This window comes from Calidris pugnax, unplaced genomic scaffold (genome assembly GCF_001431845.1).
Source record: "Calidris pugnax isolate Ruff unplaced genomic scaffold, ASM143184v1 scaffold56, whole genome shotgun sequence".
NCBI lineage: Eukaryota > Metazoa > Chordata > Aves > Charadriiformes > Scolopacidae > Calidris > Calidris pugnax.
Window position 1 is genome coordinate 13,690,418 of NW_015090839.1, and position 16,821 is coordinate 13,707,238.

The following is a 16,821-nucleotide window of genomic DNA, read 5'->3' on the forward strand; positions in this document are numbered from 1 at the left end:
AACAACAACCAGGGCACATTTCTCTTTAGGTCTCCCAAATGGTGGATTTTGCGAAGGACGCCGCTCACTGGCATTTCCTCAGAGGCAGTGGTAGCCACCATTATCACAAGAGGAGCTGTGCCCACCTGACCTGTGCTTTGCTGAAGACCTCCAGGGAAAAGGAAAAATCCTACATACTCCTGGAAATCACATCAGTGATTCAGTAGGTGGCATTCTTCTGAGTAAGTTTTAAGCTCATTCCTAGCTTGTGATGGTCAACCAGTGAAGGTCACTGTGGTTGAGAAAGAAATACAAATACATTAATATATACTCAGGACCACAGCTCATGTGGTCTGTGGTATTATCTGTAGCAATTACATTGTTAAGCCAATCTCCTGGCTGAATTCTACTTCAGAGAAGTACATCCCAGCTGTCTTTGATTTTCTTTAACAAAGTTTTCCTTGAGAAGTTCATGTGTGTGCATACATGCACCAATAAATGGAGGTTTGACAGAAAGAATGCTCTCTAGCTTTGTGGTCAGAAGGTATTCTGTGTGCAAATCTTACAGTACACAATCTCATACAACAATCCAATTGCAATTTACATGACCACACAGCAGTCTGACATACTGATCCTTGAAAGTGACATTCTTCAGATGACATGGTCTCCTACTGTAAAGTAGATTTGTGCCTGTTTTGTGTCCTCAGACGATCAGAGATTTGCTCTGTGGAAAGGCAAGATACTTCTACTGTTCTCAGAGCTTCAATCAGTAGATGATTACTTTAAAATACAAGCTGTGATCCAAAGGAGCCATGCTAACAAAGTTGCAAGGTGAGAGTGACTAGCATGGGCCATATTGCTCCCAAGGGACTTGACCAGTGATGCGTTTTTATGCTGTTGTGCTCAGATTCCTGGAAGATCTTGCATCAATAGTAACTTATAAATTGGATTTCACATTTGGAACCATGTGAAGGAACAGACTCACTGCTTCAGAGCAAGCCAGATGTTTGAAGTTCTGTTGTACTGCAAAACATGCCTTTCTCCCTCTAAGTGCAAGTCCACAAACATAGGTTGGCCTTGAAGCAGAGTGAAAATAATTTTCTTGAGCTGTTCTTTCACCTATACTTTAAGCTCATTTAACTTGACATCTTTCCTGGGTCTGTATTCCTGCTCTTTACAATGGGCCAACTAGCGGAGTTTGTACAACCACTCGGTGACTTGCACACAAAAAAGAACCACAGCAAAAAACCCAACCCAACTAAAAATGATCCATGTTCTGCCAGACAGTGTCAATTATTTGATTCGCCACCCACTCATAATAGCTCAACTGCTGCCACAACCAAATAATGGCAAGACAGCAAGATCACAAATTTTTCCAATAACTTTCACTTAGAGCTGTTTTACATAGATCATTGTAAAATCATTGTTGGTGAAAGTGTCAATTTCCATTACAGCTAGTAGAGCATTTCTAGTGTCTTGCTGCAAGCCTGGGTCATAACTTTTGATCAGGATGATCTAGGCTTTGGGTGCTTTCACTAATTTATCAAACATTTCTATTTTTGGAAAGTTGTGGTGCTAGTGAAGGTTTTGGTCTGATAACCCCATTGAGGCTATCAGACCATGGTAATTCTCTTGCTATTTTTCTCTTGATGCACCTTTGCCATAGTGGCTAGGGATGGAATGTTCCACTTTGTGTTGCAATGTGATCAGTAACAGTGCCAGTTTTTGTGACTACCACAAATATCTTCCCTCAATGGTGCATGTTCTAGTGTGACTTTTTGGACAACTCCAGCTTTCATTTATAAGTAGGAGGCAATAAAACTCATATTCATGATTGCAGAATGGGACTTGAAATTGTAAGACTGTACGATTGAGGGAGTGGATAGTAAATTAAGAAGATTGTGAATGCTCTTGTAAAACATCATCTTTAAGTCAGGTTGAAAAAGACTGGACTAATCTTACTTGAGCACTTTGGGTTGTCAATAAGGTACCTCTGAGGTTCCAGCTTTTCTGTAAGAACATAAGGCATTGAGAGCACCCAGTAGCCACTGCCTTCTTATGTTTAAGGACCACAGGTTTGTGTACATTATATGCAAGACATCTTATGAAGGGAGTAGCTGTCCTACTAACAGATCTACCTGTCCAATCTACCTCTTTATTGATACTTCTTCTGTAAAGGTTGTTTCGGTTAAACTTTTTAATGTCCAGTGGTCAGCCTTGAGCTGAACAAGGTGGAAAAGATTCAAGACCAGAGTTCATGAAAGAGGAAAGGCAAATTCTCAGGCAGATCTAGAACTACTAGCAAGCACTTCCCTGCAGAACCTAGCATGTAGTACCTGATCTCACTGGTTTTGGATTTTTCCAGAGCGTTCTTAGGTTATTTGCCAGGCATGAGCTCTCCACCACTCTCAGTGAACACTCAGGCAGATCTTTTCTTGTTTCAGTTTATTGGTTGTCTCTCATACTCCTGCCATGCACTACCAAGAAGAAGCTGGCTCCATCTCAATAACCTTCTCAGAAGTAGTGTCAGTCTGCTATCACACCCACCCTGACGCCATCTCTTCTCCAGGCTGAAGAGGCCCAATTCCCTTAGCATCTCCTCACAGGGCAAGTGCTCCAGCCTCTGACAGTCTCAGTGGAGTGGTGACCTTACTCCAGTTTGTCAAAGTCCACCTTGTGCTGGGGAGCCTGGAACTGGACTTACTCTGAAGAGTGCCGAGCAGAGGTGGTGTAATCACTTCCCTCAATCTGCTGGCTCTGCGCCTGTGCATACAGCTCAGGGTGTTTTTGGCCTTCTCTGCTGTCAAGGCACACTGCTGGCTCGTGTGCTGCTTGCTGCCTGCCAAGACCTCCACCTCCTTTTCAGCAGTGCTGGTGGGTCTCCAGCCTCCAATGGTGCGAGGCGTCTCTTCCTTCCCAGGTGCAGAACAATGCATTTGACCTTGCTGAATTTCATAGAAGTTCCCATCAGCCCATTCCTCCAGCATGTCTAGGTCTCTCTGGATGGCAGCCCTGCCCTCAAGTGTACTGAATTGTCATCCCAATTTGACGCTGCCTGCACACTTGAGGAGAGTGCACTTCATTGCCTCTCCCAGACTGCTGATAAGTATTAAAATGAGCAGGTCTCAGGGTAGTTCCCTGCCCTACTCACTGCCAGCCTCCAGTTAGAGTACAACCCATACCCTCTGAGCCTAACCGGTCAAACAGCTTTTTACGAGGTTGGTATCTAGTTGTCCACCCATCTAGACCTCCGTGTCCCAAACTGAATACAGAAATATTGTAGGAAATTACGTCGAAAGCTTTACTAAACTTTAAAAATAGCAACATCTGAAACTCAGTCTACTTTTTCCTATATTATACTAGTCAGTCTAATAAAAGGCCTTATTTCTACCTATACGTCTTATTTTGCCTGTTTCCTTAAGCCACAGCAGTTATGACAGTGTTACCATGTAGAGATGCCTCTTGAAAAATTGTGTAACCCAAAATTAGGAGATTCATTTGCCTCGTTGTGTGTGTATGGAAGTCAATATTTCCTTTAACTACGCAACAAGATACAATTTCTTTCATAGCACCTCTGCATCATTCAGATCGTAGTGTGGGTATGTAGTAGGAGCAAATAAGAAGGCATAACAAAGAACATTGTTACTTTCAACACAATTTGTATTTGTGTTTGGTTACAGAAAGTAGACAGTTTTAATCCCTAAAGAAAGGGGATTTTAGTAGTAAAAATTTGGTCTGATGGCTGAGATAATTTAAAACTGCTTGTGAATCTTCAATGGACTGTCCTAGAGCCCCTTGCCCTTGAAGCAGCAATGCTGAAAAGAGTTTTCTACTTATTTATTGACTGTATTCCTCAGGTTTTGGAATTTGCAAAAATCTGAGCATTCACTAGCGAAAATTAAATAATAACATTTACTTTGATAAGGCAAAGTAGTAAGTGATGCTAATTAGTTTTTTGGAAGAAAAGTCCTGATTGTCTCATTTCTAGTACCACAACTTCGGTGGCTTTTCCCTTGTGCCTCTGCTCCCCATTTTAAATGGAAAAAACCAATCTCACTGTACTGCACAAAGATGGTTGATAAAGTCCTTTCTTGACCTACAGCTGTGCTGGTGAGAATTTATCCAATTGCTTAGTAATACTCTGAAAATAAGTACATTCATGCTTGTGAAAGTGCTCATATATTAGAGTGATGCACACTATACACAAGTGCATGATTTTGCAAACCTAGTTAGAGGGTTCACATTCAGTCCAAGAAATTTCACACTGGTAGATGGATATATGTACTAGGCAGTGCATAACAGTGTGCTGGTACCTGAGTTTCATCAGTACCCTGACTGGGATTCTTGGCAGAGATTAATCCCTCCCAAAATGGCCAAATTCCTCTTCCCTTTTTCTTCTCTTCAGACACAGAATTGAGCCAGTGCAGGAAAATGTAGATATTTTGTAATTTTTAGTAACTTGTTTTCTCCTCTTTGTATTTTCACCCTGTACTCTAACTAAAGGAGTTAAAAGTAATCAAAGAGTCTAAAATTTACTTTAAGGACCATGTCTAGGTTTATCATGAGTTGTTTGTACAGATAATTTGCAAGCTGATTGGCAGCAATCTTGCACTGTCAGCTATGTGTAACTGAAACTATTAGATTTTTGTTGTCATTTTTGCTCTGGAAGACTTAAAATAACAGTGGACTAAATTAATTGTTCCGGTAAGAAAAGCCATGAAGCCATATCTTGATAATAGATAAAAACATCAAGTCTGGTAAGTCAGAAAACACTATTAGCTGGTAGCATTCTTCTGAGTAGATGCAGACTTTGATTTGTGTGGCTTTTTGAGGCTCAGTCCTAGGAAGAAATAACCTCAGCCTTTCTACTGATTAACGATGTGGATATTTTCCTATTAAGGAGAATGCTGAAATACAGTAAGCACTGATCATCTGCCTACCTTGCATTGATGTCCAGCTCTTTTGGAAGTAGCACACAGTGGGGCTGTCTTTGAGATACTATAATAGTGCAATATGCAGTGAAAGGTATTGATACTGCTACCTGAAATCTGTGTTCTGTGTCACTAAAACGAAAAGCACACTTAATTCTGGCATAAAAGCTTTCATTTACTGTAAGTGAGTCCAGGAGGATTGTCATCATAACTTCTACTTCCCTCCGGTAGTCCGCAGCTAGGAAAGTCTACTTTCCTTTCTGGTCCTTCAGAATTAACGTATTTATTTGATCAGTTTTGATTCAGGTCTTTAGGATTCTTCTGTGTACATACAATTTACTGATTGGTTTTGATAAAAAAAATGAATCTGCTTCCCTTTCTTCTCTCCCTCCCCCCAAAACACAAACCGTGCTGCAACACCTTCTTTCTTAACTTGTGTGTGTATCAAGTATGGAAAGATAAGGTGAAAAACAGCTGGTACCCTTGAAAGAACAGGAACAGTTAGGCTCAAGATACAGAAAGGAAAAGCATAACAATGCTACTAAGAATGCTTCTTTTTGGTTCACCATCTGCTTTAGAAGAACAAAACAGCTACTTAAACAGGATGTAGATAACATCATCCCAAACGTCCCTTTGTAAACATTTTCCAAGGAGACAGTGATTAGCTACTTCCTTTACAGGATATCTCTTGGTCAGCAGCAAGAGGCAAGACACCACTCACTAGAAATACATTAAGTGCATTGTTGTAACCTCTTTTAAGTGTTTTCACAGATAAATTGTTGTGGATATAACAGTCCCTTTGAAAGTATGACAGGATGAAAGTTAGGCTCCCAGAAGGTGGGGGAGGAGGGTTCTTTAATGTAATATTCACTTAAATTTTTTCAGTTTAGCTAATAGCTAAAATTACAGTGCTCCTTCGAGTTGGAAAGAAATGTAGATGTGATTTCCACGTGGTTTGTTTCTGACGGAGCTGCTTCAAAATTTCCAAACTGAATGGGCAGAATTAAATTTTGCTGCTGCAGCAGTGGAGGCCAGTATTAATGATTTTGTGCTTGTTATTTCCAGTGACAAAGTAGGGATTGTGTGAAGAAGCAAGAGTGACAGTTGAGGTGAGGAGCAATGAGGAGTAATCACAGGGGTTTCACAGGATGTGCGTGTGTAGGAAGTGGTGTTTCCCTGCCCTTTATGATCTCATCTGCAGGGCAGGAACCTTTTCCAGGGGGATTTCACCCTGAAGTGCAAGGTTGTGCTGATTTGAACTGATCACTGGACTAAGTCCTGAAAGTGTAAGTGGATATGAGATGCCACATAGAGAAGGGCCATACTCTTCCTCTGCTGAAGGATTTTTTTGTTTTGCATTGCTTTAAGGGAAATGCTCTTTTCTCACAGGGATTTTCTTGCTCTGTTTCTGTCAGTGCGTGTCAGCTGGGGACAAGAGGAAGTGAGAGGAGAAGGGAGGAAGAGCATCTTCCCTCACAACCATTCCAGCAACCCACCAAGTCCTTGGTGCTGGGGGACAGAACAGGGCTAAAAACAAAGGCAGCGTGGCTGCAGATAATAGCAGTGGCTACCCACGTCTTTGTGTCTGTTGTTATTGATATAAGGATTAACAGTAAGTTGACCATTAGTTGTGGGCTGAAAATGGCAAGTTTACCAGCTGTATGTATGCATTAAGGGAAAGATTAATCTTTCTAGGACCCCATTTATATCTCATGAGCTGTCTTGTTCTCAGTTAGTCTTTATACATATGAGCTGGAGTCTATTTGCTCCGCTTGTATTCCAGAAGGAAGGATGGTTGAAGAAGAATTTATTTGATGCCTTTTCAGTTGAACAAAACTGGTATTTCATAATATATTTGGAGCTAGTTAGAAAAAATCCTATTGTTTTACATAGTTGTCTTCAAAAATTGTTACACACAACAGTACTTCGTTGAATTTCTACCTTGAAGAATATCCCTGAAGAATATCATCAGGATAGGTCAATGTGCTGGTCGGTCTCTATCATTCTTAGGGATATTAAGAAGAATGAAGAAAATACCTCGAAGAGGTGGGTGACAAAAATACTGGCAAAACCATGCTTAGACTCTTTATAGGTGAATACTTAACCCTCCTATGTTGATACAATCAGACTTCTACTTACGTGAAGGGAATGTAAGACCTGTACCTCAGTTTGCTGGATTTAATAGACACTTTGCAATAAATTATGTTGGGAAAAGGATCAGGCAGATTAATGCAACTAAGAAAAATTCTGAGTAACTAGAGATAATGGATCACCTTAATTTGTAGTCTATTGTGGCTAGATGTAAAATGAATACAGGGGAAATGTCAATTACTTAGACCTAAATCCTGCAGGTTTTCCCGAACTCCTAAGATCTTTTCCTTCTCCTCCCAGTTTTATAGCTGGGAAGCTCCTTAACCTCCAAGCTTTAAAGCAATGCATATTTTTTCTTGTTTTAAAGGACTGCTCAGAATAGCAATATTGTCAAGGGCTGCTGTCACTTTTCTGGATTAGAAACATTATCTATTGCTGGATTCATTTTTAATCAGGGAGAGTAGCTATAGCGGTACTGAATAGGATGTAATTGCGAATATATACCAAACCCAATGTTTAGTTCCATATCAATAGTCACATGATTTGAAGGTATTTGGGCAGCAATTCAGCAAACACATTTAAACCCACTCTTTATTTTAAAATGGCAAACAGGCATTGGGTCAGAGTAACTGAACTAGTATTCTTAATGCAGATTAGTTTATATCACTTTTAAAAACATGCCAAACACTATTATTCTCCACACTAGTTGCAGAATACTATTTAAGAGTGTGGACAAAAAAGTTTATTGCATGTTTCCACAGCAGAGAGAAAAGGCAGTAAAGTAGGAAAATTTAGCTTAAATGGACACGTCAGACTTTATCAATATTCCACTCACTATTACATGGTGCAAACTGTTTGTATTCAGGCAGGAAGGTTGTGCTTTTGTCTCAGTCTGTGATGAAAAAATAATTCAAACACTTAAACTAAATAGGTCTGTAGATCCCTCAGCTTTTTTGCAGGACAGGTGGCAAAGAAATAGACAGTAGCACCCTGTAGGTGATTTGAATCTCAATCAATTGCTGATTGAGATTCAGAACCTTATATCTATTTTACCTAGCTTTTATGATTTCTCTGACACACTGTGTATTTATGCAGCAGCTGCTGCGGATTCGGTTTGACCCACCAGTGGGAAGCATTCACATGCCATGGTGACTTTACGACATTGTGCATCACTGTCAGAAGTTGGGCAAGTATGGAGATGTGCTAGACCACTTCATTTCATACAAATTTTCAAGATTGTGCTATGCTAATAGTTGTGGTGATGATGCTCAGATAAACAGATACAATTTCAATGTTTGACTTGCTTCCATAGGAAGTTGTTCCTTTGGAGCTGCGTAGATTGCAGCACGTGCTTAGGTATACCACAAGGGGATGAAAGAGTGACTTCATTGATTTTTTCTTTTGTTTTCACGTTTTATTTTAACTCCCTGCATTTACTTATATACATTTCAAATTACTATGTAGCCGCCTTTTCAAGCATTGTTTGTATCCCTCAACACTACTTCCATAATTTACCTCATGTTCCCTGAACTATAATCTGAGTGGTTTTGGAAACATCAGGGATAAAAGGAAATTCAGGAGGTCACCCCAGATATTTAACAAGCTTATCTCAGTCATGTGCTGCCTTTCTTTCGTTTTTCTGCCATTTATGTATAGACAAGAATGTGGTGTGGTTTGTTTTGGTTTGTTTTTAACTTTCATTTTATCTGTTGTGCAAATATTTCTTTTTCCATTTTTATTTCTTTGTATCTCGTCTTTCTCATTGGCTCTCACAAGGCAAATTATTTAACAAGACAATTATTCAAAGTGCTGTGCAATTAGTTTATGGAATATGTTTTGAAAAACAACAAAAACTTCCCACTATATGAAGTCCTTGTGCTATCTTTTGACTGATTAAATGCTATGTTTTTTTGCATTTTTAAAATTCTTCTAATTTTTTTGATACTTTGAAAAATTGCTTAATGGAATCTTTTAATTTTAAGCTGTTCAACTTTGTTAAATTTGTTTGTTAAATTTGTTTGTTAAATTTGTTAAATCATTGTCAGTTGTATTTTTACCTAATATGGCCATATGGTGGTAATTTCTGCTTTTCTCGCAGTTTAAGTGTAATTAATAACACAGAACCTGGGGCAGGTAGGGAACTCCCGATATTGTCATTTTTCTAACAGACAACTGTTCATCCAGATTGACATCTCAGTCCATATAGTATTTTGTATTCCAGATTCCTTAGATCCAAGTTAAAATTCTTAATACCCTGACACAGCGGCTTCCTCAACCTGGTGGCATCTAAAGCTCTATTTCTGGACAAGCTAGAAAGTTTCTAGCAATCAAAATCAATAGGCTGTTTGTTCCTATGGCTATGTTGCTTGATCCAAGGACTACTTAATATTAGATAATAACAGAAACGGAACCTAATTTCTCCCCTTCCCAGTAGAGTGTTCTGGTATTTGTTTGTGTTAATGTTTGTTGTGTGAATTCCCTATGCACACAAGATACTTTAATTATTGAATAGGAGAGTGTGAGACCACCCTTCCCTTTTAAATATCCTATAGCCTGGCATTTAAGATGTTTTTCCACTGAGATGTGGGAGGTAATATTTTAATTTCCACAGACAGCAGAAGTAATTGATCTTAGGTGTCTCATATAATGATATCACAAGTGCTAGAGCACTCTCTCTGAGTGAGAACATCTCCATGAGGGCTCCTAGCATCTGAGCCATTGAATTTAAATACATTACAAAAATAGTGTGTTGACTTCTCTGGCCTTGGAAAGGAGCCTATCTTGAGGAGAGATTCCAGAACGTCAAGTAAAAGAAGTGCTTCCTTTCACCAAAGACCACTTATGCGCCTCATATGATGTAATTTAAGATAAGATCTCTCAGAAGAAATTACATTAATAAACTATGTTCAGCTGCTCCCAGCTCAGAATGCAGCCTGTTGTCAATCTGAGTAACTTAAGGTTCTGGATTCTGCTCCATGGCCAAGCATCTAAAATGGCCTGTTATTGCTCATAACTTTTACTCAACACTGCATCACTGGATCTGAACTGCATGACAGGTCAATGTCACAAAAGAAAGCTGTGGAAGACTTGTTTGTTAAATTTGTTTGTTAAATTTGTTAAATCATTGTCAGTTGTATTTTTACCTAATATGGCCATATGGTGGTAATTTCTGCTTTTCTCGCAGTTTAAGTGTAATTAATAACACAGAACCTGGGGCAGGTAGGGAACTCCCGATATTGTCATTTTTCTAACAGACAACTGTTCATCCAGATTGACATCTCAGTCCATATAGTATTTTGTATTCCAGATTCCTTAGATCCAAGTTAAAATTCTTAATACCCTGACACAGCGGCTTCCTCAACCTGGTGGCATCTAAAGCTCTATTTCTGGACAAGCTAGAAAGTTTCTAGCAATCAAAATCAATAGGCTGTTTGTTCCTATGGCTATGTTGCTTGATCCAAGGACTACTTAATATTAGATAATAACAGAAACGGAACCTAATTTCTCCCCTTCCCAGTAGAGTGTTCTGGTATTTGTTTGTGTTAATGTTTGTTGTGTGAATTCCCTATGCACACAAGATACTTTAATTATTGAATAGGAGAGTGTGAGACCACCCTTCCCTTTTAAATATCCTATAGCCTGGCATTTAAGATGTTTTTCCACTGAGATGTGGGAGGTAATATTTTAATTTCCACAGACAGCAGAAGTAATTGATCTTAGGTGTCTCATATAATGATATCACAAGTGCTAGAGCACTCTCTCTGAGTGAGAACATCTCCATGAGGGCTCCTAGCATCTGAGCCATTGAATTTAAATACATTACAAAAATAGTGTGTTGACTTCTCTGGCCTTGGAAAGGAGCCTATCTTGAGGAGAGATTCCAGAACGTCAAGTAAAAGAAGTGCTTCCTTTCACCAAAGACCACTTATGCGCCTCATATGATGTAATTTAAGATAAGATCTCTCAGAAGAAATTACATTAATAAACTATGTTCAGCTGCTCCCAGCTCAGAATGCAGCCTGTTGTCAATCTGAGTAACTTAAGGTTCTGGATTCTGCTCCATGGCCAAGCATCTAAAATGGCCTGTTATTGCTCATAACTTTTACTCAACACTGCATCACTGGATCTGAACTGCATGACAGGTCAATGTCACAAAAGAAAGCTGTGGAAGAGAAAAATACTGAATTTAGATGTGAAAAATCTGATGCTTACCCAAGAGCCAGCCTTCCTCTCTCAAATATGCCATCATAAGGTGACAAATACATCGTAAGCATGTTGTTGACTTGTGCTTCCATCTTTCCTTGATTACAGTACTGTCTTGCATTGCATTTGTATTACTACTGTCTGAAAGTACCACTGTCTTGAAATGTGTAATTGCAGTGATTGTGCAATCAGCCTTTTCTGTATTCATTACTATAGCAACCAGAATAAAAACATTTCTTAGCCCCTCCCATGTAAAAAGGTCTTAGAGTTTCAGCTTCTGTCCTTCCATTTTATGCTTATGCTGAGTGAAGGCATGTGACAAAATGGAAATTGTGTGCTTTGGATTGACGGCTGCTCACGTAACTGAGGGTGGAAAACTGAAATGTACTGGAACCCGTGTTTTAAAAAGGGAAAGAAAATTTCTGACCTGCTCAGCAGGATGCAAATTAAACATCTGTACCCTCTCTCCAGCTTCCTTCACACACGCTTGGCCAGGTATCTCACCAGCTAGGAAGAGGAGCAGTGCTTGTAAAGGAGCAAATAAGTTCCAACATGAGACAGATGCTCAAACTGCATATTCTGCACTGCCTTCCTTGAGCCTCAATGAGGCTTTGTCTACACTGATATTTTTGAGTAGACCTTGCCTAAGTATAACACCTGAGATCACTAACTAAATAATCTCAATCATGAACATAGCTTCACTCCAGTTTTCATCTCTCTTACTTCCTTCTTCCTTTGAATACAGCAGTGGGGCTTTCTGCTACCACCAGTTTTACCCTCTGAAGCACAGAGGAAATCTGAATGGTCTTGTGGCGCTATTCATAAAGATGTGATACCCTCAGGCTGAAAGGAGAGTTCCTTGTGCTACTCATGCATAAGCAGTTATTCCAATTCATTATTTTATTATGAATAATACTGTATTTGGCTTTCTTCCTTTAAGCTGCAGTTCCTAATGTTGCATTGTTTCATGAGATTCCGTTTTGTTGTTGGGTTTTTAATTAATAAATTCCTTGATACTGGGGAAAACTCTAAAACCTCACTGAAGAGGTCAGTGAGTGGTTCTGTTAACATCAATACTAAAATAGTATGCTTTATATTACATGAATTTTCTTTTCTCAGGCTAAAGTCTGGCACCTACAGTTGTCCCCTTATTTTCACCAGGTTTGTATTACATCACCTTTGAGAGAGATACCTTTGAATTGCTTTATCTTTGAGACCAATATTTAGTGTCCAATTTAGCTACAGTTTGGCAACAAGTTCAAAAGTTTCTACAGGCACCCATACACACCCACCGTGATTGCGCAAGTTTCATTTCCTTAGGAAACTGGGCTGAAAACAAGAGGCAAAACCAGAGAACTCAAAACTGTGTCTCCTAATCCAATATGCTACCCACATTCTAGCAGGTAAAAAAATGGAGTATTTAGTTTTCCCTGTAACTTTTACACGTAAAAAGCAGCCTGATATACTGCTTATTGGGTTTAAATGCAGGAAATCTTGATTTCTTTGATTGCTATTAGTCAGTTGTGTAATTTTGTTCAGTTTCTCGTCTCCCATTTCCCCTTTTGCTTGTTTAGACACAGTTCGGTCAGGCATGCACTTTGTCCATGTCTACAGTGCTTAGCGTGCTGATTCCCATGAAGGACTCTATAAAAATCAACTCAAGTACATGGTGCAGCATTCCTCTAGTTGATTATTGTATAATTAGCCAGAACAGAAACAACATCTGAGGACTTCAGTCATCAATGCACCAGAAAACAGGGCTGTTTACAGCTAAGTTTTTGAAGTCTTCCTGCAGATTAGGGAGGATTTGTTTACCGACTCTGTGGATGATTTTAAACATCTCTTTTTTCTGGATCATCTTCTCCCCCTCTACTCTGCACTGGTGAGGCCACAACTGGAATACTGTGTCCAGTTCTGGGCTCCCCAGTTCAAGAGAGACAGGGAACTACTGGAGAGAGTCTAACGTAGGGCAACCAAGACAATTAAGGGATTGGAGCACCTCCCTTATGAGGAAAGGTTCAAAGAGCTAGTGCTCTTTAGCCTTGAGAAGAGAAGGCTGAGGGGAGACCTTATCTACGTTTACAAGTATTTAAAGGGCGGGTTGAAGGATGATGGAGCCGGACTCTTTTCAGTGGTTTCCAGTGATAGGATGAGGGGCAACGGGCACAAGCTGGAACATGGGAAGTTCCATTCAAACATGAGGAAGAACTTCTTCACGGTGAGGGTGACAGAGCCCTGGAACAGGCTGCCCAGGGAGGGTGTGGAGTCCCCTTCTCTGGAGATTTTCAAGACCTGCCTGGATGCAGTCCTGAGTGATGTGCTCTGGGCAATCCTGCTTTAGCAGGGGAGTTGGACTGGATGATCTCTAGAAGTCCCTTCCAACTCCGTCGAATCTGTGTAAAAGCAGAAAAAAAAATCAAATAAATTACTCCTTATGAAGGACTAATCCAAATTACTAGTTTCTTCTTCTCTTAAGCACTCCTTTCTTTGGCTATTTTGAAAATGCAAGGATCCTGAAAGTGAATTACGGTCTAAGCTATTTTTCCTCTTTCTAAATTGAAAATGAAAACTACATTGAGAAATTCTGTCTAGTCTTGGTGTTGCTGGTGGTGCAAGAGCTGATAACTGTAGTAGAATTTTTTGAGTTCAAAAGAACTGTAAAAGCCTGGCTTGCTCAGTACCTTACTGTAAACAGCCCAAGGGATGGGTTCTGTGATAAGACAGTAAGCGCGCACCACACCCCAGATTCAGTTACATCAGAAAAAGTGACAGGTTTTCATTCACGCTGCCTCCCCGGGATGCTATTTACTTCTGCTTTTCTTTCAGCAGAGACTTAAAGAGTGGATTTGTACTTCAAGTTTAATGTCTGTAAGTAAAGGTTCTGAACTGTTAAAAAGCCATCTTTGGCTTAACCATAACTGGCATAGTCTCGTTTTGCATGAAAAATGTGTGCTGTGCTTTGGACTAATATAACAGTGATCCCGTGCAAATTATGAGGAACAGGCAGTGAAACTTGAGTTTAGTTTGGATTAGATGTCTATCATTCTCTGTTTATGTTGAATCAGTAACAAGTTTTATTGTCAAAGCCACCTCCTTCCTCCAATTACTTTTAGGTCTCCTTAGGTACAGTGTGTTTTCAAAGGCCTATTTCTCTTTCATGCACTATTCTAGGAATTTCCAATGTTCAGAAACTTTTGATTAATTTTCCTACCTGATTTATAACTAATCAGAATTTGTCCCTGATCCATAAAGGGGATTTTAAGAACAAAACCTTTGACAATAAGATATGACAAGTGTAAACAGCATCAATTAACAGCTGAATGATAAAATAAGTCTTTAAGGTGGTATTAACTGATTCTCTATGCAAATTAGCATGAAACGCAGTAGCAATGAGTACAGTTAAACTGATGAGGTTGGAAAAGTACAGAGAAGCAAATATGTTGGCTGTACTAGGAATATGAGAACTGTTATTCTAGAAGGCATCAATGCTCTTTCAACCTCAACCTTGCATTTATATAATATAAGTACTTCAAGCAAGACTTTTAAAAAAAAGCGTGCTTTTACTTTTCACTTAAGCAAATATTTCCATCATGTGTTGTTGTAGACATTATAATAAGCTATTTTGTACTTTGACTGCTGCTTAGGAAAGAATCCCAAGTAGTTGGGGTTAAACCTTGTAATGAACACAACAGTACTGTCATGAAACAGGACCTTTTCAGATCCCCTAGGTAGAAAGAAATTTTACTTTGGGGCTTAATTCTATTTCCACTATTTTTTTTTTTTCTTTTCAAATGCCTCATGATGATCTTTGAAGCAGCACATCATACAAATTGTCTGAGGTAACTACAAAACTGTTTTAAAAAAACGGGTAATGCCTCTGTATATCGAAGATCAGAGCTGAAGCATCAGGAAGCTGTTGTTGGGGAAGGCATATAAAATACACTTTATGAATGTTTCTGTAACTTAGATATATGACACTTGTCATAGACACAGCAGTAGAGAAGACTCTTTCAGATTTTGGGCAGGATAAGAGAGATATGATGCATGTTTTTAGAACAAATCCTTACAACTGAGATAAGTGAAGTTGTTTTGTAAAAAGCTTCAGATGATAAATACGGGAAATAACAACATAGAAAATATTACTTAACATTGCTCTGAAAAAAATAGCACAGATATTTATCCTTCCTTATCAGCACATTTACGAACAAAATTAATTTACCAAGCTTTGCGCATTTATGAAATCTAGCTTGTAGCTTACTGATTCTGCCATTCATTAAACATTCGTTATTAGACTTACTACGTCTCTTAAAATGACTCATGTGCTTGTATGTAGAATTTCAATAACATCCTGGTTGCTAGGGTACATGTAATCACTCTGACATATAAAGTATCTGTTAGAAATACATATTTTTTAAAGTATATAATGAACAAACATGTAGGGTTTTTCAATCATTTCAATACATGTTTTTGCCAGTAGTTAATTATGCAGAACAGCATTACATTTTATGCCTTCAAATAAATACTGAGTTGTATTGTACACAATCCCTAACTGATTGGTATGACAATTATTCTTTTCTTCCGTTTCAGTAAACAACTTTTTATTTCTGCCATATGCGTGTGATACAATAGTTTCCTGGGTGATTTTCCTTGACTTATTTTTTTTCCCCACTGTCCCACTCTTGTCAACATTGTTGCTTGCCTATAATTGTTTTTTACCCTTGCTTCAAGCTTCTCCTACCTTTTTCTGAGGAACAGTACAAAAAAATTACCTGAAATATGCATATGACTTTTGATACATGTGTCTATGTCTTCATCTTAGAACTACAGGCTTGTTTATGCACCTGGCAGTGTTTGTCCTTGCATGAAATGCTTTCTTGCAGAGAGTGGGGACATTTGCAGGTGCTATCACTCGTCCATTAGCCCAGCCTTCTCCAGAATTTATGCTTGTGGATAGTGTGATGCAGTCATAGAATCATAGAATCATTTAGGTTGGAAAAGAACTTTAAGATCGTCAAGTCCAACCATCAACCTAACATTGCCAAGTCCACCACTAAACCATGTCCTTCAGCACCATGTCTACCCATCTTTTAAATACCTCCAGGGATAGTGACTCAAGTACTTCCTTGAGCAGCCTGTTCCAATGATAGACAACACTTTCAGTGTAGAAATTTTTCCTAATATCCAACCTAAACCTCTCCTGGTGCAACTTGAGGCCATTTCCTATAGTCCTATCACTTGTTGCTTGGGAGAAGAGACTGAGCCCCCCTCAATACAATCTCAGGTAGTTGTAGAAAACAATAATGTCTCCCCTCAGCCTCCTTTCTCTCCAGGCTGAACGACCCCAGCTCCCTCAGCCACTCCTCACAAGACTTGTTTTCCAGACCAGCTTCATTGCCCTTCTCTGGACACACTCCAGCACCTCATTGTCTTTCTTGCAGTGAGGGACCCAAAACTGAACACAGCACATGAGGTGGGGCTCTTCGCCTTCTTGGGCACCTGGGCACACCGCTGGCTTATATTCAGCTGGCTGTTGACCACCATCCCCAGGTCATTTTACCACCCGGCAGCTCTCCAGCCACTCTTCCCCAAGCCTGTAGCACTGCATGGGGTTGTTGTG

General features: G+C 39.4%; 1 protein-coding gene across 1 annotated transcript in view; it reads left to right on the top strand.

Annotated features, from left to right (window-relative positions):
• The window catches only part of ARHGAP11A (Rho GTPase activating protein 11A), a 54,104-nt gene that overhangs the window by 1,273 nt on the left and 36,010 nt on the right, over positions 1–16,821 (top strand). Inside the window, exon 2 of the mRNA XM_014942069.1 lies at positions 30–202. Within this exon, the coding sequence (XP_014797555.1) occupies positions 39–202 (164 nt within the window). The 5' untranslated portion in view covers positions 30–38. The remainder of the gene's footprint in view (positions 1–29; positions 203–16,821) is intronic.